The sequence below is a fragment of the Astatotilapia calliptera genome, chromosome 3, assembly GCF_964374335.1.
Source record: "Astatotilapia calliptera chromosome 3, fAstCal68.1, whole genome shotgun sequence".
Classification (NCBI taxonomy): domain Eukaryota; kingdom Metazoa; phylum Chordata; class Actinopteri; order Cichliformes; family Cichlidae; genus Astatotilapia; species Astatotilapia calliptera.
Window position 1 is genome coordinate 80,628,440 of NC_137424.1, and position 25,982 is coordinate 80,654,421.

At 39.8% G+C, this 25,982-nt stretch overlaps 1 protein-coding gene across 5 annotated transcripts in view; it reads right to left on the reverse strand.

Moving 5' to 3' along the window:
- The window catches only part of LOC113019572 (uncharacterized), a 29,039-nt gene extending 3,298 nt beyond the window's left edge, over nt 1-25,741 (reverse strand). Inside the window, exons 1-16 of one of the 5 annotated variants that reach the window (XM_080299389.1) lie at nt 25,538-25,741; nt 21,428-21,543; nt 21,224-21,343; nt 20,334-20,450; nt 16,568-16,687; nt 12,802-12,921; nt 11,857-11,935; nt 11,489-11,693; nt 8,245-10,045; nt 5,693-5,866; nt 5,247-5,420; nt 3,496-3,669; nt 3,102-3,275; nt 2,716-2,886; nt 2,286-2,459; nt 153-326 (exon numbers count right to left, since the gene is read on the reverse strand). In XM_080299389.1, the coding sequence (XP_080155515.1) occupies nt 153-326; nt 2,286-2,459; nt 2,716-2,886; nt 3,102-3,275; nt 3,496-3,669; nt 5,247-5,420; nt 5,693-5,866; nt 8,245-10,045; nt 11,489-11,693; nt 11,857-11,935; nt 12,802-12,921; nt 16,568-16,687; nt 20,334-20,450; nt 21,224-21,343; nt 21,428-21,516 (3,866 nt within the window). In that variant the 5' untranslated portion in view covers nt 21,517-21,543; nt 25,538-25,741. Of the gene's footprint in view, nt 1-152; nt 327-2,285; nt 2,460-2,715; nt 2,887-3,101; nt 3,276-3,495; nt 3,670-5,246; nt 5,421-5,692; nt 5,867-8,244; nt 10,046-11,488; nt 11,694-11,856; nt 11,936-12,801; nt 12,922-16,567; nt 16,688-20,333; nt 20,454-21,223; nt 21,344-21,427; nt 22,997-25,537 lie in introns of those variants that run through there. The other 4 variants (XM_080299387.1, XM_080299388.1, XM_080299384.1 and 1 more) reach the window with 4 other exon arrangements.
- Nucleotides 25,742-25,982: the final 241 nt, after the last annotated feature.

Here is a 25,982-nt window from a genome sequence, read left to right on the forward strand (position 1 = left end):
AGTTTGATAACTAGCTTTGTGAGACTGCTTGTCCCCATTTCTGATGTTAATGTGAGTGAAACCAGGTCAGTAAAAGAAAATTCCTCTATGTTGCCCTTGCTTTGTAGTAGAGGGCTCAGCTCTTCTTCCTCTATCAGACATTCTCTCCATACCTGAGAGTGTCCAGTCTCCAGCCTGGATCCTTCAGTCCAGCCAAGAGCAGCTTCATTCCTGAGTCTCCTGGATGATTGTAGCTCACGTCCAGCTCTCTAAGATAGGAGGGGTTGGACTCCAGAGCTGAAGCCAGAGAATCACAGCCCTGATCTGTGATCAGACATCCTGACAGTCTGCAGACACACAAAATAGCAATACAACTGCTTTAGAGCAGCATGGGAATAGTAACTGAATTGAGCGGAGATTCCAGAGTGTGGAGAATTAAGCAGAGCAAATAAAGAGAATCCAGAGTTTAATTGGACAGGTTTCAGGCCTGACCAGGAGAGCTGAGGAGGTGAAGCTGCAGACAAGGTGGGTGTTGGATGATCAGAGGCAGATGTGAATGAGATAAACTTTGACTGTTCTACTTTTCAGGACAGGGTCGAAATGGTTTCTCCTGGTGGATCTAGGGAGTTTTGAATCACTAAATAGTGCTAAGGAGAATACTTCTGTGGGTTGAGCATCAGAGTCGGTTGTGCCCATAATCCATCCAGCCATTCGCTTCTGCTTATCCTTTTCAGGGTCGCGGGGGACGCTGGAGCCCAGCTGCCATAGGGCGAGAGGCGGTGTACACCCAGGACAGGTCGCCAGTCTGTCGCAGGGCTAACACACAGGGACAGACAACCATTCGCACTCACATTCACTCTCACATTCACGCCTATGGGCAATTTGGATTAACCAATTAACCTTAACACGGGGAGAACATGCAAACTCCACACAGAAAGACCCCGGCCTGATGGTGGAATTGAACTCAGGACCTTCTTGCTGTGTGGCAACAGTGCTAACCACCGTGCCACAGTGCTGCCCATAATTTAAAATTTTGACTCTTGTTTTGAGCTTCTGGTACTCCAGGTGCTGACATTCAGATGCCTGATTGGCACCAGATTAGTGCTACTGAGTAAGAAGTTCAGATTTTTTCTAAGCCAATTTGATCGTAGGATAAACTGTGAAGATATGGGGAACACTATCCTGATTGGTGCTCTGATAGAGTAATCGCATTTGGTAGAGGTAATGTGACTTGTGTGGAGGGGCCTCGCAGTCGCTGGAAAAACAAGTCTCCAGAGACTACTTTCAGAATTTCTGAGTGGACTCACTTGTGACAAATTTTTCCTGAATTCATAATCTAGCATGGCAAAAATGAACAGAAAAAAACAAATAATTTTTGGGTCCAAAGATTTTGGGTACTCTGGCGTAATCACCTGTTATCCAGCTATCATCATCATACATCCATGTTTAATTCAAAAACATAGGAATATTTTCTCTCACTTCTTCCTCTAGAAACTCTTAGCTCACCAATCACAATATACTTCAGGATAGTTTCTTTTATTAAGTACGTCATGGTTAGATAAAATGTTCTATAAATGTATGTTTAGTCACTCTGTCCAAGCACTATAGATCCCAGACAAGCTCTTGGCTGTGTATCATGCTTATATTTCTGCTTATTTAAGGATCCCAGTATAGAGGCACACACATACAAACTGAATCAGTCACAAGTCAGATATTGGAACAAGTTCACTAATCAAGCTGTATTTCCCATTCATCATATTAATACTTTAATTGTATTTGTATAATAATAATTATGTAATAATTAAAATTATTTACCATTAGCAAAGGAATAGACAGATAAACTTTTATAGCACTCTAACATTTTAAAAACAAAAGGCTGGATTTTGACACCTTGCACCATAGTTCAGCTGTAATGTGAAGTGACAGAGTTAATCTCTTTCAGTCCCACCTCTCTTGACAGTTGTCACAGCTTCAGTGCAAAGTTTTGGATATCCTAGAACTGCATAAGCATTTCCCCCTATAACTGAACTCACAGACAAATTCCAAGTCATTACGGCAAAGTTTCACCACCAAGTTCAGTGTGCAGCAGTAGATTTGGTGCACACTAGACTTTGTGGACCAGTTATTATTAACGTATGATACTAGCCACTAACATTAATATGTTTTAAATGGGTAGAATTTGGAAGATTTAGAGAAATGGTAATGTGCCAATACATATTTACAGATACGATTCTAAATGAGTTATCATCTAAATGATCATTTATTCATGCAATAAATGATCTTTATTGAAAAGTCAAAATCCTTACGTGAGAATTTCCAGTTTACAGAGTGTACTCTCCACTCCGGAAGACAGCAGCTTAACTCCTGAATCCCCCAGGTCATTGTCACTTAGGTCCAGCTCTCTCAGACTAGAGGGCTGGGAGGTGAGAACTGAGGACAGAGCTTCACAGCTTTTCTCAGAGAGTTTACAGCCACTCAGTCTAAATTTTATTAGGAAGAAGACAGGAAAAAGAAATACTGGTGTTAATGAGTATTCCTACCTTAGTGAGAGGTTACTAGATTTGGAAATAACAAAAGCAGTCCCTTGTGTTAAACAAGTCAGAAATGGTGCCGTTTACTTTGACTTAGAAAAAAATACAAAGAAACAATAATAGCATTCATATAGTTCATATAATTACCTAAAATAGTTAAAATGTATTTTTGTAATTTTATCAAAGGTATATCACTTTATCTTACCTGAGAGTTTTCATCTCAGTTGAACTCTTCACGCCAACAGAAAGAAGCTTCACTCCTGAATCCTGTAGGTTGTTGTTACTCAGGTCTACCTCTCTCAGACTAGAGGACCGGGAGCTAAAAACTGAGGACAAATCTTCACAGCTTCTCTCTGAGAGATTACAGCTCCTTAATCTAGATTTGTAAATAAGTAATCTTGTTTAATTACTGACTGAATCCTCCATTTTATGTTAGACAAATCAAGAATTAAATTAAAATGCTTAAAATACAAATATAAAACAAAGTGTGAATGAAATCAACTTACCAACATTTTGTAATGTATTTTTTTTTTCAATTGATAGAAACACAAAAACAAAAATAAATGAATAAGCAGTATCAGTTCGTCTGACCTGAGACTTTTGAGTGTACAGTGTGGACTGTGCAGTGCACTACAGAGATGCTTCACTCCTGTATCCTGAAAGTTATTGCTACTCATGTCCAGCTCAGTCAGACTAGATGAGTTCGAACTGAAAAGTGTGGACAGATCTTCACAACTTCTTTCTGAGAGGTCACAGTCACTCAGTCTGAAAAATTAGGAAGACAAATAACACAGGTGTTAAAGCTGAATCATGCTTACTAAGGGAGCTACTAGATTTTGCAATATTTAATGCTAGTTTAGAAATAGAGCTCACTATTGTCTTAAACTCATCAAAAAAAATTTTTTAATGTGTAAAACATTAAAATATTAAATATGGGACATAAATATTTATGTAAACAGATAAACACATTACCACTTCAACTCACACAAGAACTTCTAGTTTACAGTGTGGACTCTTCAGTCCAGCAGACAGAAGCTTTATGCCTGAATCCTGCAGGTTGTTGTTACTCAGGTCCAACACCCTCAGACTAGAGGACTGGCAGTTGAGAACCGAGGACAGAGCTTCACAACTTCTCTCTGTGAGATTACCATGACTCACTCTAAAAAATTATAAACAATAATTCAGTTAAATTCCATCTTATTAATACCACAACAGCTGCACTCGAAATTTTTAAGACGACAAAAAAAGTTTTTTATGCTTCATTGAAGAGTTACTTGAATTGGCAATATTTTATTCTATTTTACGACCGACTGGAGTCCTTAAAGCTTTACCATTCATAGAACTCATTCCATCAATGTTTTGACAGACTAAAACAAAAACTGTCATTTAGAAGAGCCCAGCAGCAAATGAATCATGTGGTTTGAATAGTGCTAGAGCAATATCATATTAGGGTTGACAAACAAGCAGGAGGAGCAGTGGGCAGGCGTTATCTGAGGAATTAAAACCCAACAAAGAAGCATAATAACAAACTTCAACTGTGTAAAAAGCATGTTCCAGGTAATACCAATCGTTTTGCATCATCTGAAGTGATAACCTGTGCAAAGCACACACATTGCAAGATTGTACAGAATCTGCCACTCTGTCTTGTACTATGGTTTACATCATAAAAATAAAGATATAAAGTGGTGTCATGAATGCTTTTGCAGTCCTTGTCGTTTCCTTTAATGTAAAGCTGGAGGGTAATGACTAAATGCAAGACACAGGAGACAAAAGAGCACTAAAATAAAACAGGACCTAAAGAAATCCAAAGATTAGAGATTCTTTGTACATTTGTCACACTTAAATGTTTCAGATCATCAAACAAATTTAAATATTAGAAAAAGATGACACAAGTAAACACAAAAAGCAGTTTCTAAATGCAGGTTGTACCACCCTTAGCAGCAACAAATGCAATCAAACATTTGCAAAAACTGGCAATGAGTCTTTAACAGCACTGTGGAGGAACTGTGGCCCACTCATTTAATTAAACAATATTGGTAGGCTTCCAAGCATGAACTACCTTTTTAAGGTCATGCCACAGCATCTCAAACAGATTCAGGTCAGGACTTGGACTAGGTCACTCCAAAGTTTTCATTTTGTTTTTCTTAAGCCATTTAAAGGCGGAATTGCTGCGTTTTGAATTATTGTCCTGTTACAGAACTCAGACCTTCTCCTTCAAGATGCTTTGGTACACAGCAGAATTCATGGTTCCATTTACCACAGCAAGTCTTCCAGGTCCTGTGGCAGCAAAGCAGCCTCAGATCATCACACTACCACCACCATATTTAACTGCTGGTGTGATGTTACTTTTATGAAATGCTGCGTTACTTTTACACCAGATGTAATGGAATACACACTGTCCAAAAAGTTCAACTTTTGTCTCATCAGTCCACAGAGTATTTTCACAAAAGTAGCCAGAGTTTAATGTTGTAGATTTTGACTGCTCTTAGATTTTCTTAGATTGTTTATCCAACCTAAAAAAACTAATATTTCTTTGTGGAAATCACCTTCTTAGTGTACATTGGTGACTCATACCTAGACCTAACAACATGACAAATGTAGTAGTTTACTGTAATTTATACTAAAATATAAGAATTCAAAGGCAAAACAACATGAGTGTGAAGTTCACTTAACTATTGGCAGTTCTTATTGGTTATATCTTTTATTTTTTAAGAGAGAACAAACACTTGATCTGACCTTAGAGTCCGTAGTTTACAGTGTGGACTCTTTGCTGCAAGCGACAGAAGCTTCACACCTGTGTCCTGCAGATTGTTGTCACTCAGGTCCAGTTCTTTGAGACTATAGCAGTCGGTTTTGAGAACTGGGGACAAAGCTTCACAACTTCTTTCTGAAAGGTTACAACCTCTAAGTCTAAGGAAAAACAAACAAACAAGAAGACAAAAAAAACCTGGTGATAAAGTGTATTCATGAGACAAGATCTGAGATTATCCAGTATTTCTAATAGCAGGACTGGCTGGAATTCTTACAGACATAATATTAAACAGTGACTTCTACTCCATTACTAAAAATTCAAAGGTAGCATTTTTTGGAAGAAGTCAATTTATTTAGCACATTTAATTAGCAACAATTATTACTGTTTATTGTTGTTGCTTGTTAAAAAACAAAATATGACTTGATCTGACCTGAGAGATTCCAGTTTACAATGTGGAATCTCCACTCCAAGAGACAGAAACTTCACTCCTGAATCTTGCAGGTTATTATTGTTCAGGTTCAGCTCTCTCACATTAGAGGACTGGGATCTGAGAACTGAGGACAGAGCTTCACAGCTTCTCTCGGAAAGGTTACAGCCACTCAATCTGAAAAAAAAACAAAACCCCAAAACAAACAATGATATTACTACTGGTCACTAACTTATTCTGTTACTAGTCAACAGTAATCATAGGTTAAATATAAATATAGACTAGAACATATTCCCAGGTGTGCATGAGGTCCGCCCTGAGTTCCTGAAGGCTCTGGATGTTGTAGGGCTGTCCTGGCTGACACGCCTCTGCAATGTGGAGATCAGGGGCAGTACCCCTGGACTGGCAGACCGGGGTGGTGGTCCCTATTTTTAAGAAGGGGGACTGGAGGGTGTGTTCCAACTACAGGGGGCTCACACTCCTCAGCCTCCCTGGGAAAGTCTATGCCAGGGTGCTGGAGAGGAGAGTCCATCCGCTAGTCAAACCTTCAGGGACAATCCCTACAGTGACCATCACTGAAACCAACCAGCTGATGTACACTACAACAAAACTGATCATCCTGACCAGTAGGGATGGGTACCGGTATCCGGTGCCATTATGGCACCAGTTCTGTGCTTCAGTGCTTTTTTTTTACTGAGATGTCATACACTTTGGATTCTAGCCAATCATTTTACCTTTGCAAGCGTAGTAGGCGAGCCCAGGTACGTACATTCTTTTAGAGCAGAAATACAGATTAAACACGCCCAAGACAAAGCAGTCAAAGTCTGGCTGTACTTTACAGCAAAAGATGCAAACTCAGCAGCCAGCATCAAGTGCTTTAAGGTGATACTGTGCAAAAGAAGCACGTACAAATTCCAAAGCACGTACAAACTCCAAAAAACATTTCTAGCATTAACTGAACTTCCAAAACAGAGCTACCTAGAATTTAATTACACAGTTGAAAGCATATGTGTATTGTTTGTGTACTTATACACAAGCATACATATATATTAAAATAATTTTAAAAAATGTTCATTTACCTGTTACTACCACACACCAAATCCGGTCGTTGGTACTTGCTGGCTTGTGTAGCCACTAAGTAACAACAGCTCAACACTGGGCCTAGCATTCTGGAGCACTTCTTTTGTCTTTTGTACGTGTTTTGGAGTTTGTACGTGCTTCGGCGTTTGTACGTGCTATGGACTTTTTACGTGTTTTGGAGTTTTTACATGTTTTGGAGTTTGTACGTGCTTCAGGGTTTGTACGTGCTCCAGAGTTCGTACGTGTTTTGAAGTTTGTATGTGCTTTGTCTCTAGGGGCCACCGTAAATATACTTTTATTTATTCACTCCACATAAAATGTAATAAATAAATGATATAATACAAAAACCAACTATTCACATTTCAACTTTTAGCTATTTAAATTTTCAGCTTTTTCCTTTTAAACAAATTTAAAGTGAAGCAACGCAAAACACTGCAAACCACAACACAATTAAATATAAATTTAAATATGAAAACAAAAAGAAGATGCACATTCTCTGTCATATGGGCCTGCACGAATAAACTTCTAATGTGACGTTGTTGTCCCTGGCTCTCTTTCTCTCTCTTTCCCTCCCGCTCTGTTCCTGTGCTACTGCGAGTGTAACTACCGCCCCTCCCCCCTCTTCCCAGCGTAAAGCACAAGGCTCGCATGCGGAGTGAAGCGGAAAAAAGTGCGACAGAGAGGGTGAGAGAAAGAAAAAGAAAAAAACCCACGGCTCGCGATAAGGAGCCAGCTCCCGTCGTTCACGTCAAAGATCCAGCTCTAAGAGCCGTTTCGTTCGCAACCGACACATCACTACTGAATACGCTGCAACTGGAATGTGAACTTCACAGAGAAACTGCCTTAGAACTGTAGAAAAGTGTGACAAAGACAAGGAAGCAGCTAATAAGCACAACAAGCTGTCTATATCTCAGACCATGCCAAGCAAAGACCAAAAACTTTGGTTAACCGCTTGAAGAAGTATACCAGAGATATTGAAGCCAGGAGAATAAATCAAATTTGATCAAATATTCTCCACTTAACCATCTACGGTGTAATCTCAGGGGCGGGAGAAGTGAGGGGTCACTAGGAAACCTGCAATCACCAAATACCTGCAGAGAGTAAGTCACTGGAATCAAAACAAGAAAGCTTCGTAACATGCATGGAGGATTTTACCATACATGGGAAGCCATAACCAAGTGGCCAGCATAGTATACAGGAACACCTGTCGGGAATAGAGCCTAGAATTTCCAAGGCTGAAATCCAAATTGCACCCACGGTTGGTTGACAATGACCGAGATAAAATCATACCAAAATTGTGCATACTGGTTACATTTTATATCACCTGACAAATCAAAATGGATTAATGTGTGAAGATATAGCCCTGTGGCTGAATAAAATCGCTGATTCAATTAATCGATGGATCTCTCCAAGTTCGATTGCCAGTTAAATCATTATTTGTATTTATAGAAAGGTATAAGTACACATTTAATTACAGAGCTTTGTTGGAGGCTTGGACCACGGGCAGCAGCCTCAGAAGAGCCTCCTCTGAAGCAGAGTATTTCTTCAGGTCAAACACATCCAGATCTTTTTCTGATGACAGTAAGTTAAAGACCAGAGCTGACCACTGAGCAGGAGACAGTTTGTCTGTGGAGAGACTTCCTGAACTCAGGGACTGTTGGATCTCCTCTACTAGAGAACGATCATCCAGTTCATTCAGACAGTGGAACAGATTGATGCTTTTCTCTGCGGACAGATTCTCACTGAGCTTATTCTTGATGTACTGGACTGTTTCCTGATTGGTCTGTGAGCTACTTCCTTTCTGTGTCAGCAGGCCTTGTAGGAGAGTCTGATTGGTCTGCAGTGAAAGACCCAGGAGGAAGCGGAGGAACAAGTCTAGGTGTCCATTTGGACTCCGTAAGGCCTTGTCCACAGCACTCTGGTAGAAGTGTTTCACTGCAGAGTCTCTTGTTTCAGGTATCTGAAAAGTTGTTTGTTGTTCCTCTTGCAGCAGATTGAGTCCAGAGTTGATGAAGGTCAGATGGACATGAAGAGCAGCCAGAAACTCCTGAACACTCAGATGGATGAAGCAGAACACCTTGTCCTGGCACAGTCCTCTCTCCTCTTTAAAGATCTGTGTGAACACTCCTGAGTAAACTGAGGCTGCTCTGATATCGATGCCACACTCTGTCAGGTCTGATTCATAGAAGTTCAGGTTTCCTTTCTGCAGCTGATCAAAAGCCAGTTTTCCCAGTGACTCAATCATCTTCCTGCTCTCTGGACTCCAGTGTTGATCTGTCTCAGCGCCTCCATCATACTTGACCTTCTTCACTTTGGCCTGAACCGCCAGGAAGTGGCTGTACATGTCAGTCAAGGTCAGGGTAAACTTTCCACCCTCTCTGGTTTTCAGCACATCCTCCAGAACTGTAGCAGTGATCCAGCAGAAGACTGGGATGCAACACATGATGTGGAGGCTTCGTGATGTCTTTATGTGGGCGATGACCCTGCTGGCCTTCATCTCATTGCTGAATCTCTTCAGGAAGTACTCCTCCATCTGTGGGTCAGTGAACCCTCTGACCTCTGTTACCATGTCAATACATGCAAGAGGGATCTGATTGGCTGCTGCAGGTCGTGTGGTTATCCAGAGGCGAGAAGAGGGAAGCAGGTTCCCCCTGATGATGTTTATCAGCAGCACATCCACTGAGGTGGACTTTCTAGGGTCACTTAGGATTGTAGTTTTGTGGAAGTCCAGAGGAAGTCGACACTCATCCAGACCATCAAAGATGAACACAACCTGGAAGTCTTCAAAGCTGCAGATTCCTGCTTCTTTGGTTTCAGTAAAGAAGTGATGAACAAGTCCCACCAAGCTGAACTTTTCCTCTTTCAGCACATTCAGCTCTCTGAAAGTGAATGGAAATATGAACTGGATGTCCTGGTTGGCTTTGTCTTCAGCCCAGTCCAGGGTGTATTTCTGTGTTAGGACTGTTTTCCCAATGCCAGCCACTCCCTTTGTCAGCACTGTTCTGATTGGTTCATCTCTTCCAGGTGAGGCTTTAAAGATGTCTTCTTGTCTGATTGTTGTTTCTGGTCTGGCAGGTTTCCTGAATGCTTTTTCAATCTGTCTGACCTCATGTTCATCATTGACCTCTGCAGTCCCTCCCTCTGTAATGTAGAGCTCTGTGTAGATCTGATTCAGAAGGGTTGGGTTCCCTGCTTTAGCGATCCCCTCAAACACACACTGGAACTTCTTCTTCAGATTAGATTTAAGTGTAGATTGACAAATTCCACTCAAAGTTCCTAAAAGAATAAAGAAATAAAAATATCAATGAAGTGCACATGATAATTTGATTTCTGTCAAGAAGGACTGAATACATCTTGGTCATCTAAGTAAGTAAGTAAAATTTATTTATATAGCATATTTTCACAGATAAAAATCACAAAGTGCTTCACAATAAGATCAGACATACAAGTTAAAATTAATTAAAAGCCCGTTTGTATAAAAATGTATTCAGCTGCTTTTTAAAGGAGTCAGTAGAGTCTAGACAGCGTAAAGACAACGGCAGAGATTTCCACAGCCTGGGTGCCAGTGCCTGAAAAGCCTGATCCCCACGTGTTTTAAACCTAGTACATGGGACCACCAGTAGCCTCTGACCTGAAGACCTAAGTGCTCGGGATGAAGCATGAGGTTTCAACAGGTCAGAGATATACTGGGGAGCTTCACCACGCAGAGCTCTAAAAGTTACAACTAAAATTTTAAAATGAACCCTAAAATTTACTGGCAACCAATGAAGAGAAGCCAAAACTGGAGTAATGTGTAACCTCTTGTTTGTACCAGTTAAAAGTCTTGCCGCTGCATTCTGTACAGACTGAAGGCGATCCAGAGCTGATTTGTTGAGACACGTAAAAAGACCGTTACAATAATCCAAACGAGAAGAGATAAAAGCATGAAGAATTATCTCAAGTTCTGCCTTTGACACCAGTAGTCTGAGTTTAGAAATGTTTCTTAGATGATAAAAACAGTTCCGGACAAGTTGTTTAGAGTGTACCTCAAGAGACATTGAACTGTCAATTATAACACCTAAGTTTCTGAGACTCGACTGAAATGAAGGGTCTAAAAAACTGATATGCTGCCTAATTTCTGAGAGCATGTGATCAGGTGCAATAATCAAAGTTTCTGTTTTATCTGCATTTAACTGAAGGAAATTGTCATTTAACCATTGTTTGATTTCTGACAGACAATTATTTAAACAAGACAATTTATAAAACTCAGAAGTTTTGAAAGAACAGTATAACTGAATGTCATCAGCATAGAGATGATAAGAAATATTATTGTAACATCTGATAATTTGGCCTAGAGGGAGTATATACAGCAAAGAGAGAATAGGACCTAAAACAGATCCTTGAGGTACCCCAGAAGGCAGAACTGATGTTTCCGACAACACATGATTCATACAGACAGTAAAGGATCGCTCAGATAGATACGACATAAACCATTTTAAAACAACAGCAAACAAGTCCTTCAGCCTATTTATCATGATGCTGTGATCAACAGTATCAAAAGCAGAGCTGAGATCCAACATAACCAGAATGGTGTACTCTCCAGTGTCTGCTGCCATCAGAATGTCACTAGACACTATACTGCAAAACTAACTACACTATCACTGTTTGGGGACTGCACTCATGTACTATTTTGCCCCATTTAGCAAATCTGGCACCAAATCTTTAGAGAAATCTTCTTACTGCTCTGCAGACGATCAGCCAGCTCCTCCTGGTTCATTCTCCTCAGGAAGTTAAGTGTGATCTTCTCAAATGCCTCTCTGTTGCTCTTCCTCTGCTCATCATCCTCTGTCTGACTCTGTAACCATTCTGGGTAATCTGGACTCAGAACCTTCTGGATCTTCTTCAGCTCGTTCTTCACAAAAGTGATGATGTTGTCCTCCAGCAGCTGGAACAGAATACTTTATGAATGACCCAAACAGACTGAAATCATGGAGCCAAACATCAGATCCATGTTGGACACACTGACAATCCACTGGTCTACAAAGAGCCGCATGGAGATGACTGTGAACAGAATAGATGTAAAAAGTAGTTGTTGTACATGTACAGACCTTAAATATGAAGTCCAGGTGTGTTTGATGCTGCTGGACAGACTGACCACTGTGAACCTCTGAGCTCTGCTGGTCCACTCTGTGGAGGAATCATGAAGAATTAGGTCAAGCCTGAATTTCCCTGGAGATGGTAAAATTTAACGGTCTTGCAAATTGACCGAATTAAGAGCTCAGCTTAGTGTTTTTCTGTGAGACTGAATGGCAGTTTTGAGTTTTAGGGTCAGCACTCGGAGAAATTAATCTCAGTCAGTGGAAGTATTTCAGGGTTTAAACTGAATCTCACTTTTAAAAAATCAGATAGCTTTATTCAGGGTGTTTGAGTTCCTTACTTATGTCCAATAGGCTTACACTTCCTTGAACGGAAAGTATATTTTCCTATCTGGTCACTGTTCATGGACAAAGATGGATTCCATGAGTGTTTTACGTTTCCAGCTTTCACTAATCAACCTGCATTGTATACAGTAGTCACTAAAACATTCACATGTGTGTAACAAGATGCTTGATATGGAAGTTGATATGGATGCTTTTATTTTGCTTCTTTATTATAACTTTGGCTTTTAGAAGGCCTTTCTGACTTTTCTTTTTAAGTTTCAGTTCAGTCCTTGAACCATCGGGGGTGGTTAGGCTACTTAACACTGACCTATTAAAAAAAGCGCCAAACTCAATGGATGAACAAGTGTGCCTACACAAAGAACCAATTTTAACTTGTATCTCTGAGAATGTTGTTACTAGCACCCTGATTTAAATACACATAAAACACAAAAACATATAAAATGGCATTTTCGTGCCAACAAGGTGATCCCAAAGGGTTATTAGCTGAAAACTTGGCATCTTATACTTACATCAGAAATAGGAAAGTCTCTCCAGCAAAGACAACATCCAACATTTCTAACTACATCAAGCAGTTAATCACCTCTCAAAGAGTTTATGTTACTAACAGCTCACCTCTCTGCAGCAGACGACTGCAGTCCTTTAAAATCAATACGGTCATATTTAGACTGGTCACTCTTTACGGACACACAGCTGGGTCCAGGTTCACGTCCAGCAGGTCTCTCCTTGATCCTGCTGGAGAGGAAAAGTTGTGTTTTTCATTTGCAGCCAGAGAAGCTGATGAAGAATTAGAATATCTTCATCATCCCAAAGAGAAACAGGTTTTCAGGATGAGCATGAGCAGAAGGAAACTCCAAGCTAGTGTTGGCAGTGTAAGAACAGAGCGCCACCCAGAGGTAAAAACAGTCATTTACACTGTGCAGGACTATTGATGAATGTACATGTTGGATACGTTTTATAGAATAAATAGATTCCTCGCTCAGTGACTTCCTTTGAGTGGAGATAATTGATCTGCATTTCAGGAGTGGGACACATCTCATAGACTCCCCCTCTGGTCCTCAGTCTATATATACAAATCCTGCCTCAATCTGGCTCTACGATTTGGTGGGACTGGCCTTTGACAGTAGAGCTCATCAGCCTTTCCCAAGAAACTATTTAAACTATTTAAACCCTATCACTAACGGTTTAACTGAAATTAAACAGTTTGATGAGTAGCAGCTATTTGAGGGATTTCTTAAAAACAGTAATGGCTTTATTCCATGTAAGAAACAACTCATCTCACAATTAAAGTCACTTTCCAACCTGCATTGTATTCAATAGTCACTAAAACATTCAACGTACTAGCCATACATCTGATAAAACATTGTCAAAGAATTATTTAAGCCTGGACTGAACACTTATTTTATCCAGTATTAGTATTCAGTAGTATACTACAGTTCCAATAAACTCCACCAATTTAATGTCTAAGATGAAGAGGAGCAGAAACATGCACTGGTATCCTGGATGTTTGACCTGTTTTTCTGATAATTAACTGGAAAAAAACTTCATGAAATGCATTCTGGGTAAACTTTAAAACTGGCCATACCACTACGTGGGACAAGTTGATGCTCAAAACAGGTTAGAAGATATCTCAAGTGTCATTTTTACATACATGTTGATGTCAGGCTCATCTTGTACCCATGATTTTTTGCATCAAAATAAGTTTGTAATTTTAACTCACTAATTGATGAAGCCCTTTTATTTTGTCACTTGCAGTTACCTGCAGCGAAATTGGACTGACAACTAAGAACTGTCAGTGCTTGCTGAAGAATTTTTATGCTCTCATAGTTTTCAGCTCTTGTTTTGTCAGTTTGCACTGTTGTAATGGTTTGCTTGGGTATTTAAAGTTTATTGAAGTAAATCCTTTCTCCTCAGGTATGAGCCAGGTGGTTCTCCTCCTTATGGGATTTTACCTTTAATTAAATAAGTTACCTCATAAACTACACTAAGGATGCAAGTAAAACTTAACATCCTAAATGTGAAATTAAAACCTAGTATCAGTTTCTGTCAATAACACTAAAGAGTATGCTCAAACTTTTTAGTGTTATTGACAGACAACAAAAACACATTAAAGAGGATAAGGCTCTGATAAGGTTAAGCGGGAGAGAATGGATGGTCTCCAGGTGTGCAAAGCTTGTAGAGATTTATCGCAACAACTTTTGTAGCTTTGATTTGCTTTAACTGCAAATCAAGGGTGGTTCAATAAAAGTACTGATTCAGGGATGGGGGGCTGCATACATCCTGTATGCATTCGACACTTTTTACATTTGTATTTGTATAAAAATGGATTTTAATTTACGCATTCATTTCTGTTGATGTACAACATAAAATCCCAGTGAAATATACTTAAGTTTGTGTTTGTACAATATGGAAAGGTTCAAGGGTATGACTACTTTTACAAGGCACTGTGAGTGAGAAAGAGCCATGTCAATTGTTGTTTTTGTTTAGTTTGTTTTCCTTTGCAGAATCTGGAAATATTTGTAAAACTATCAATTAACACAAAGCTCTACATTAGTAGCCGTGTACTGGGCAGTGCAGAACTGTGGTTCACAAAGAATGCATTCAAGTGCACCATTTAGTGTAGGTCACCTGTGTTTTAGCTCAGCTCACAGTCAGTGTAGGTACAAGTGTGTAACAAGTAGAGATGGACCGATCCGATATTACGTATCGGTATCGGTCCGATACTGACCTAAATTACTGGATCGGATATCGGAGAAAAATAAAAAATGTAATCCGATCCATTAAATATCACGAAAGCACCTCACAAAACTTGCAACACGCCGTAACTCGCCTCAGAACGTTAGCACGTCGGAGCAGTATGCATCACGTGATAGAGCAGCTGTGGCATGCGGGACCTGTCGGTGGTCTGGATAGCATGTGGAGCTTCGCTAGCAACCTGGCATTTCATCTCCGACAAAGTTATCCCCGAGAGAAGTAAAGCAAGTGTGTAAGTCCATCTCTGAATGTTTGTAAAGCATTCCCACGTTAAGCTTAACAAGCGACTGCCTCTTCTTGCTGCTATTTCAATCATGAAACTGCTTAATGATCAGCTGATCGGCTTTTCTGTGCGAGTCCATCTCTCTTGTTTGTTTTTGGCCCACTTTGCACCAGAAAGAGGAAACCAGCGGCTGAACAACAGCAGCACGTTTAAGCTTGATAAGCTGTTGTTAGAATTTATTTAATATTACTTTCTACACCAGGATCTTTTTCTACGTAGCTGACGGCTGGTAACTGTGCAGGGGCGGATCTAGCAAAGTTTAGCCAGGGGGGCCGATAGGGCATTAACAGGGGAAAAGGGGGCACAAAGACATACTTTTCTTTCTTATTCTCATTTAAAATGTCGAGCTTTTAATAAATAATTGTGCAGTCTGCAATTTTGTTGAAGAAAGATGTTGAATCTATTTAATATTTCTTGAAAAATAATTGATTTCTGTGCATTTTTTTTCACACTGCATCAAATTAAGGTTGATTACGTCGATTAAGCATCATGAGGTGGAGCGTGAGGGGTGGTTCCCTATTTTTTATTTATTTATTTTTGTTGTTGCTGGGAGTTGGAACCCTATTAGTTAGGTTGCTTAATATTTACGCTAAGTACTCTTTAAAATACCAGAATAGGGAGGATGGTGTAGGTTTAAGTTTATTAGATTGATCAGTATTGCTGAACTATGAAATATTTTTTTTGTATACAGGTATAACAGAATAGCTTTAGTGTAGTTGTTGTTTTAAACTTGAGTATGAACCTGCAGACTTGCAAAATACAGCAAGATATTTAAAAAAACAGTTTTGTTGATTAAAAAACACTATATCGGATTCATATCGGTATCGGCAGATATCCAAATTTATGATATCGGTATCGGTATCGGACATCAAAAAGTGGTATCGTGCCATCTCTAGTAACAAGATGCTTGATATGGAAGCTTTTATTTTGCTTCTTTATTATAACTTTGGCTTTTAGAAGGCCTTTCTGACTTTTCTTTTTAAGTTTCAGTTCAGTCCTTGAACCATCGGGGGTGGTTAGGCTACTTAACACTGACCTATTAAAAAAAGCGCCAAACTCAATGGATGAACAAGTGTTGTGCCTACACAAAGAACCAATTTTAACTTGTATCTCTGAGAATGTTGTTACTAGCACCCTGATTTAAATACACATAAAACACAAAAACATATAAAATGGCATTTTCGTGCCAACAAGGTGATCCCAAAGGGTTATTAGCTGAAAACTTGGCATCTTATACTTACATCAGAAATAGGAAAGTCTCTCCAGCAAAGACAACATCCAACATTTCTAACTACATCAAGCAGTTAATCACCTCTCAAAGAGTTTATGTTACTAACAGCTCACCTCTCTGCAGCAGACGACTGCAGTCCTTTAAAATCAATACGGTCATATTTAGACTGGTCACTCTTTACGGACACACAGCTGGGTCCAGGTTCACGTCCAGCAGGTCTCTCCTTGATCCTGCTGGAGAGGAAAAGTTGTGTTTTTCATTTGCAGCCAGAGAAGCTGATGAAGAATTTGAATATCTTCATCATCCCAAAGAGAAACAGGTTTTCAGGATGAGCATGAGCAGAAGGAAACTCCAAGCTAGTGTTGGCAGTGTAAGAAGAGAGCGCCACCCAGAGGTAAACACAGTCATTTACACTGTGCAGGACTATTGATGAATGTACATGTTGGATACGTTTTATAGAATAAATAAATTCCTCGCTCAGTGACTTCCTTTGAGTGGAGATAATTGATCTGCATTTCAGGAGTGGGACACATCTCATAGACTCCCCCTCTGGTCCTCAGTCTATATATACAAATCCTGCCTCAATCTGGCTCTACGATTTGGTGGGACTGGCCTTTGACAGTAGAGCTCATCAGCCTTTCCCAAGAAACTATTTAAACTATTTAAACCCTATCACTAACGGTTTAACTGAAATTAAACAGTTTGATGAGTAGCAGCTATTTGAGGGATTTCTTAAAAACAGTAATGGCTTTATTCCATGTAAGAAACAACTCATCTCACAATTAAAGTCACTTTCCAACCTGCATTGTATTCAATAGTCACTAAAACATTCAACGTACTAGCCATACATCTGATAAAACATTGTCAAAGAATTATTTAAGCCTGGACTGAACACTTATTTTATCCAGTATTAGTATTCAGTAGTATACTACAGTTCCAATAAACTCCACCAATTTAATGTCTAAGATGAAGAGGAGCAGAAACATGCACTGGTATCCTGGATGTTTGACCTGTTTTTCTGATAATTAACTGGAAAAAAACTTCATGAAATGCATTCTGGGTAAACTTTAAAACTGGCCATACCACTACGTGGGACAAGTTGATGCTCAAAACAGGTTAGAAGATATCTCAAGTGTCATTTTTACATACATGTTGATGTCAGGCTCATCTTGTACCCATGATTTTTTGCATCAAAATAAGTTTGTAATTTTAACTCACTAATTGATGAAGCCCTTTTATTTTGTCACTTGCAGTTACCTGCAGCGAAATTGGACTGACAACTAAGAACTGTCAGTGCTTGCTGAAGAATTTTTATGCTCTCATAGTTTTCAGCTCTTGTTTTGTCAGTTTGCACTGTTGTAATGGTTTGCTTGGGTATTTAAAGTTTATTGAAGTAAATCCTTTCTCCTCAGGTATGAGCCAGGTGGTTCTCCTCCTTATGGGATTTTACCTTTAATTAAATAAGTTACCTCATAAACTACACTAAGGATGCAAGTAAAACTTAACATCCTAAATGTGAAATTAAAACCTAGTATCAGTTTCTGTCAATAACACTAAAGAGTATGCTCAAACTTTTTAGTGTTATTGACAGACAACAAAAACACATTAAAGAGGATAAGGCTCTGATAAGGTTAAGCGGGAGAGAATGGATGGTCTCCAGGTGTGCAAAGCTTGTAGAGATTTATCGCAACAACTTTTGTAGCTTTGATTTGCTTTAACTGCAAATCAAGGGTGGTTCAATAAAAGTACTGATTCAGGGATGGGGGGCTGCATACATCCTGTATGCATTCGACACTTTTTACATTTGTATTTGTATAAAAATGGATTTTAATTTACGCATTCATTTCTGTTGATGTACAACATAAAATCCCAGTGAAATATACTTAAGTTTGTGTTTGTACAATATGGAAAGGTTCAAGGGTATGACTACTTTTACAAGGCACTGTGAGTGAGAAAGAGCCATGTCAATTGTTGTTTTTGTTTAGTTTGTTTTCCTTTGCAGAATCTGGAAATATTTGTAAAACTATCAATTAACACAAAGCTCTACATTAGTAGCCGTGTACTGGGCAGTGCAGAACTGTGGTTCACAAAGAATGCATTCAAGTGCACCATTTAGTGTAGGTCACCTGTGTTTTAGCTCAGCTCACAGTCAGTGTAGGTACAAGTGTGTAACAAGTAGAGATGGACCGATCCGATATTACGTATCGGTATCGGTCCGATACTGACCTAAATTACTGGATCGGATATCGGAGAAAAATAAAAAATGTAATCCGATCCATTAAATATCACGAAAGCACCTCACAAAACTTGCAACACGCCGTAACTCGCCTCAGAACGTTAGCACGTCGGAGCAGTATGCATCACGTGATAGAGCGGCTGTGGCATGCGGGACCTGTCGGTGGTCTGGATAGCATTTGGAGCTTCGCTAGCAACCCGGCATTTCATCTCCGACAAAGTTATCCCCGAGAGAAGTAAAGCAAGTGTGTAAGTCCATCTCTGAATGTTTGTAAAGCATTCCCACGTTAAGCTTAACAAGCGACTGCCTCTTCTTGCTGCTACTTCAATCGTGAAACTGCTTAAATGATCAGCTGATCGGCTTTTCTGTCGCGAGTCCGTCTCTCTTGTTTGTTTTTGGCCCACTTTGCACCAGAAAGAGGAAACCAGCGGCTGAACAACAGCAGCACGTTTAAGCTTGATCAGCTGTTGTTAGAATTTATTTAATATTACTTTCTACACCAGGATCTTTTTCTACGTAGCTGACGCTGGTAACTGTGCAGGGGCGGATCTAGCAAAGTTTAGCCAGGGGGGCCGATAGGGCATGAACAGGGAAAAGGGGGCACAAAGACATACTTTTCTTTCTTATTCTCATTTAAAATGTCTAGCTTTTAATAAATAATTGTGCAGTCTGCAATTTTGTTGAAGAAAGATGTTGAATCTATTTAATATTTCTTGAAAAATAATTGATTTCTGTGCATTTTTTTTCACACTGCATCAAATTAAGGTTGATCACGTCGATTAAGCATCATGAGGTGGAGCGTGAGGGGTGGTTCCCTATTTTTTATTTATTTATTTTTGTTGTTGCTGGGAGTTGGAACCCTATTAGTTAGGTTGCTTAATATTTACGCTAAGTACTCTTTAAAATACCAGAATAGGGAGGATGGTGTAGGTTTAAGTTTATTAGATTGATCAGTATTACTGAACTATGAAATATTTTTTTTGTATACAGGTATAACAGAATAGCTTTAGTGTAGTTGTTGTTTTAAACTTCAGTATGAACTTGCAGACTTGCAAAATGCAGCAAGATATTTAAAAAAACAGTTTTGTTGATTAAAAAACACTATATCGGATTCATATCGGTATCGGCAGATATCCAAATTTATGATATCGGTATCGGTATCGGACATCAAAAAGTGGTATCGTGCCATCTCTAGTAACAAGATGCTTGATATGGAAGCTTTTATTTTGCTTCTTTATTATAACTTTGGCTTTTAGAAGGCCTTTCTGACTTTTCTTTTTAAGTTTCAGTTCAGTCCTTGAACCATCGGGGGTGGTTAGGCTACTTAACACTGACCTATTAAAAAAAGCGCCAAACTCAATGGATGAACAAGTGTTGTGCCTACACAAAGAACCAATTTTAACTTGTATCTCTGAGAATGTTGTTACTAGCACCCTGATTTAAATACACATAAAACACAAAAACATATAAAATGGCATTTTCGTGCCAACAAGGTGATCCCAAAGGGTTATTAGCTGAAAACTTGGCATCTTATACTTACATCAGAAATAGGAAAGTCTCTCCAGCAAAGACAACATCCAACATTTCTAACTACATCAAGCAGTTAATCACCTCTCAAAGAGTTTATGTTACTAACAGCTCACCTCTCTGCAGCAGACGACTGCAGTCCTTTAAAATCAATACGGTCATATTTAGACTGGTCACTCTTTACGGACACACAGCTGGGTCCAGGTTCACGTCCAGCAGGTCTCTCCTTGATCCTGCTGGAGAGGAAAAGTTGTGTTTTTCATTTGCAGCCAGAGAAGCTGATGAAGAATTTGAATATCTTCATCATCCCAAAGAGAAACAGGTTTTCAGGATGAGCATGAGCAGAAGGAAACTCCAAGCTAGTGTTGGCAGTGTAAGAACAGAGCGCCACCCAGAGGTAAAAACAGTCATTTACACTGTGCAGGACTATTGATGAATGTACATGTTGGATACGTTTTATAGAATAAATAGATTCCTCGCTCAGTGACTTCCTTTGAGTGGAGATAATTGATCTGCATTTCAGGAGTGGGACACATCTCATAGACTCCCCCTCTGGTCCTCAGTCTATATATACAAATCCTGCCTCAATCTGGCTCTACGATTTGGTGGGACTGGCCTTTGACAGTAGAGCTCATCAGCCTTTCCCAAGAAACTATTTAAACTATTTAAACCCTATCACTAACGGTTTAACTGAAATTAAACAGTTTGATGAGTAGCAGCTATTTCAGGGATTTCTTAAAAACAGTAATGGCTTTATTCCATGTAAGAAATAACTCATCTCACAATTAAAGTCGTAGTCGTTTTCTTAACATTCTGTTAATCTAAATGTTACATTTTGAGTGGGGAAAACATTTTGTCCTTCTAACAAGTAACTAATTCTTGGATGAATAATGAAATCTTATTCCTGCTTAAAACCACTCCCACTTTTTTTTCTTTTTGTTTAACAACCAAACACCATCAAGCAGTTAAATCAGCTCCCAAAGAGTTCATGTTATTAACATCTCACCTCTCTGCAGCAGACAGAGGCTGGACTTTAAAACCAACTACTGCCTTCATAGACTGGTCACTCTTTACAGACACAGAGCTGGGTCCAGGTTCATGTTTGCGTTTAGTTCCTCGTTTCTTCCTGTGAATAATGATGGAGCAGTGATGTGAGTGCTGAGCTGTGACATGGAGAAGAGTCATGGACAGTTAGAGATGGTCATCTCACCTCTGAGCTTTGGTCTGGCTCTCATGTTCCCCACACAGAGTGCTTTTAGAGGGAGGGGCTCCCTCCTCTCTGTCCTCACACTGATCCATGCTGCTCAGCTCACACACACTTTCTACCTGCAGAGGAAACACAAATCATTCATGTGCACATCAACTGAAATCCTCATTTTCTTCAAATATCAGCAACTTTATTTCTTTGTCAGCTTAATTTGTAATTTGTATTTCGGAGCATTTTCCCCAATTTTTCCTGTTTCAAACCGAAATACTGAGAGTTAAATAACATCTATAAAATCTACAGTTTGACTGAAATGAATTTCTTTCTTTTTTTAACAGATAGAAATTGATGCTGCATATTATTGTATAAATACTTTATTGTGCATCAACATCATCGCTATTATTTTAATACAAATAGTATTTTCAAAGTACTTGGTCATCAAAACAAGCTGAAAAATTCGTTTTTGCATGTTGCAGTTTAACATCTGACTTATTTTAATTCAGTTGTTTGTGATATGTAGCCATTTGTAAATGGTTTAAGGATTAGAGGCTGAACATAAGTTTTCTTCAGTCTCATGCCGTGAATATATTGCATTATATTAGAAATGCAACACCTAATGCACCAGCCACCTTTCCTTGTGAAAACCCTTTGTTGGAGCACAGACTTTGTGATGCAAGCTCAATCAGTGCTACATCTGATTTAAATATTACTTCATAAAGTCCCACGTAAACCCAAATCATCCCGTCTGCTCCACACCGAAACATTCAGCCAAGCAATGTGGTTTATCATATAACATTTCACAAAACAAACTGTTTTAAAACCAGCGTTATCCAGTCAGTTTTATTACCAACATGCAACAAGTGCAGCAACAACTGTGTTTTCTGACACGAGTTTCTGTTTAGATGAAGTTAGTTTGTGACGCAGTATTTTAAATCAGGCCTACATGTTTAATCTATATCTAAGCTACATCTATAATAACATCAATAATAACAATAATAATAATATCTCCTGCTTTCTCCTTAACACAAGTGGATCTCTGAGTCTCTCGAGCGGCTGTTGTTGTGTCAGTGAGGGGAGAGCAGCAGCTCCACTCCGCCTCCTCCACAGACTGATGGAGGCAGGAAAAGCTGCCTTTAGTCATCAGGAAGTGGATCCACAGTAATCCACAGAATTCAACTGCTCACCGTCAACTAACTCTGCTGCTGCTCTCAGTCCCGGACTCTGATCACACACTAACAGGAAATTGGATTTGAGATGACTCGTGTTTTAGTTCAATATATTGCTGTTATTTGAGTATTATATTGTTCCCTGCTACTTCTGAGTTTTGTTCTCCATGCTCTTATGGTCTTGGTTCCCTTTTGTGTCTTGTTTGTCCTCATCTTATCTTTGTGTCTTGTTGTCAGTCTCCTGTGGACGTCAGCCTTTCCTCCATGTGTTCTTACCTACCTACAAGGTTTGTCTGCCTCTATAGTTCATCTTGTTTCCTCAGTCAGTCATGTCTCTATGTTTGTTTACCTTTCTATCAATGTCAAGTTCATATATCTGTGTGTTACTCACTTCCTCATTTGACAATTCCTTGTTCTGCTGTATTCCCCAAGTGTGCCAAGTCCCCCCCCCTTTGATTTTGGGTTTACTTTCATCTGTGAGTCCTGCATCCTGGGTCCACTCTCTGCCTGCCACACATCCACAATCCACGACAGAGGGTTTCTGCCTTGGCGTGTGTTTTTCTACCTCCAAACACCCTTTGGGGGTGTTTGTGTTTTTTGTTTTGTTTTGTCCCACAAAGCATTTGGAAAATTGTTTATAAAATAACACAAGCACAGACATGTTAAATAAAAATTTGTAACTTCCCACGTATTGAATAAATGTTGACTTATTTTCAGCAGATTTGATTTGAAGTTTACTAGGAACCTTTCTTCCTCCTGTGAGCCTGATTGTCTTCATCTGAGCCCTCCATGATTGCTCAGCTTTTCACTGGCCACTCCCTTAGCCTGCTGGCTCTTCACCAGCCTTAGAGGTCCAACTCTCCAGCTCCCCAGTGTGCTCCTCAACAGCTTAGTTTTTGGTGGAGATGTGGACTGAGAATATAGAGCCTGCCACCACTGGGCCCCAAGCTATCTCTTCCAGGTGAAAGTGGGGCTCGTGTTGTCGGTTTTACACACTGCAGCTAGAGCCTGTGTCTGGGCCTGCATAACGTTTTGTCTTTTGGTTGGGTCCCAGAAACCTCTTCTTGTGTTCCTGAGCCAGCTGACTCACAGACTGCCAGTTGTAGACCTGTGCTTGCTTTCCAAGATACTGTTGCTCTGCCCAGGGTCCCCTAAGAGACTATCAGCCACTGGGTGTCTCCACCGAGACTGAGGACCCTGCTCTTACGGTGAGATTGTGTATATTGCTGAACAGCCCCACACACAAGCTTTCTGCCCTCTCAGACTCACTTCCATCACCCTCCAGATGGTTTCAGTTGCCTGCATCACCAGAAGTGTTCCATCACTGCTGTCTTGACTGGTCACCTCCTCAGTAAACTCCATTACTGGCCTCTGGTCCCCTGAACAGGTCTGCAGCTGGCTCCCTCCTCTTTCTCCCAGGGAGTCCCATCTCCTCAGCCAGTGCTGTTCCCATACCAAGTCCCCTGAATTGCTTCACTCTGTCTGTCCTGGTCTTGCACCATTGTTGGACACTCCCCCAGAACTGTCTCTTCATTTGTGGACTCTTGTCCTCCCCATTGTTTTCCTATTATTCTTTTTCTGATTGACCTGTTTGTTCAGCTGCTTGCTGATACTGAGAAGGTTTCTGTTTCTCTGTGTTTGATGAGCTCTGACTTCTGTGTATCTAGCAAACACTTTGCCTCTCGCCCTATTGTAGCATGGATAGATGGATGAAAATACTGTAATTGTTATTACATACTGTCCAGTATGTAATAAGATGGAGCTGAGCTTTGTCACATTTTCACAATTCAACATCTTCCCATCCTCAGTAGTGTGTACTGCTGACTGAAATTCAGGTATCTACAAACAAGTATGAAACTCCAAGCTTACTGTACCTGTTACTGAAAAACAGGAGAGCTACTATCAGGAGTCACAGCTCAAGCTGAATGACAAAAGAGACAGGGAGGAGAGGAGGCAGATTTTCACAGTAAGAGGAAGTAAAAAGACAAAAAGGAAAATAGAAGCATTCCTTTTTAAAGCAAGAGTCAAGTTCATTGAACAACATGTGAACAATGAACGTGATAAACAGAAGTCATCTTTACTGCAGCTCATGATTCAGAAACAACAAACACTCCATCAAACACAGAGTAAAAGTGTCTCCAACGGAAGCAGAAAAAATGTCCCTTTAATGAAAACAAATCACATGAACGAGGAGCTTCACTCACAGCTTTTCCTTCATCTTAATGCAGCTTTTTACTGTCTGTGTACAAACTGATCTTAGAGTCTTACTTCAAACTGGAATTAACTGCAGCTTCTTGTCTTTGCATATCTGTGCGCGCGCAAGCCACACTTTCATGTCTTCACTCAAAATATGCTGTCTGACTGCTCAGACGGAGTTTAAGGCGAAGGAAAGTTTACATGCTGACTTGTAAAGACATAAAACCTTTGTCTATTTCTGTCACAGCCCAGCTCCAAAGTCTGTGACAAAGGAGGTAGAGCACACAGTCTGTAGATGATGCTCACAGTTTTAATGAAGCCAAGAAACCACAAAGGAGTGTGTGTCTGTCAGCAAATCACTGTGCAGAGTCTGAATGAGTGTATGAATGGGACTAAACACCAACTCCAACAAGGAGCTGATTCAGCCAGGCAGAGGTTGAGGGAGTGAAAGGATGCCTGTGCTGGTACAATACTGATATTTTATTTTGAAAAGAGTAACAGGAAACAGAAATACACTGCTGTGTGTTTGACTTTAATGGAGAGACGACAGTTTTCTTCCAAATAAAAAAAGTAAAGAAATCAATGAAACATCAGCTGTTCATCAAATTGTCTGATTCAATCAATAATCTATAATCATTTGTCTTCAAACACAAGAGTGATCAAAGTTTGTCCTGAAATAAGAGCTGAACATCAGGTCCAAACATCACAGAGACAAAGAGTCAAACTGTTAAAGGAGGAAACAACGCAAACTTACAGTTTCTTCAAACACAACAAGCTCCACACCTGGACACTAAACACGGACACACAGGTGGGCGGCTTCCTGGAAGGAGGCGGGACTCCACCTGGAGCAGGACAGGTGGGAGGAGGAGATTTTAGATTAGATTAATTTCTGAATTATTCTAGGAGTGTTGCTCCTGAATACAGCACACAGAGGGACTTTCACCTCTTCAGTTTTCTGCATGACTTCAGTCTCTTTTATTTTCAAATAAACTTTACTGAGACCATGAACAGTACAACAGGCTACATAAAGGTGATTGAGATCTGGAATTTAGAGGATTTAGAAAAAAAGGTTCTCAGAGCTGCTGTAGAAACACTGATCAAAGTCTTTTTAAGTCAAACTCCTTATTTTAAACTGCTATTAACTACATGTACTCACATGGGAAACTACTGGGTGATATTAACATTGAAATGCAGCTTAG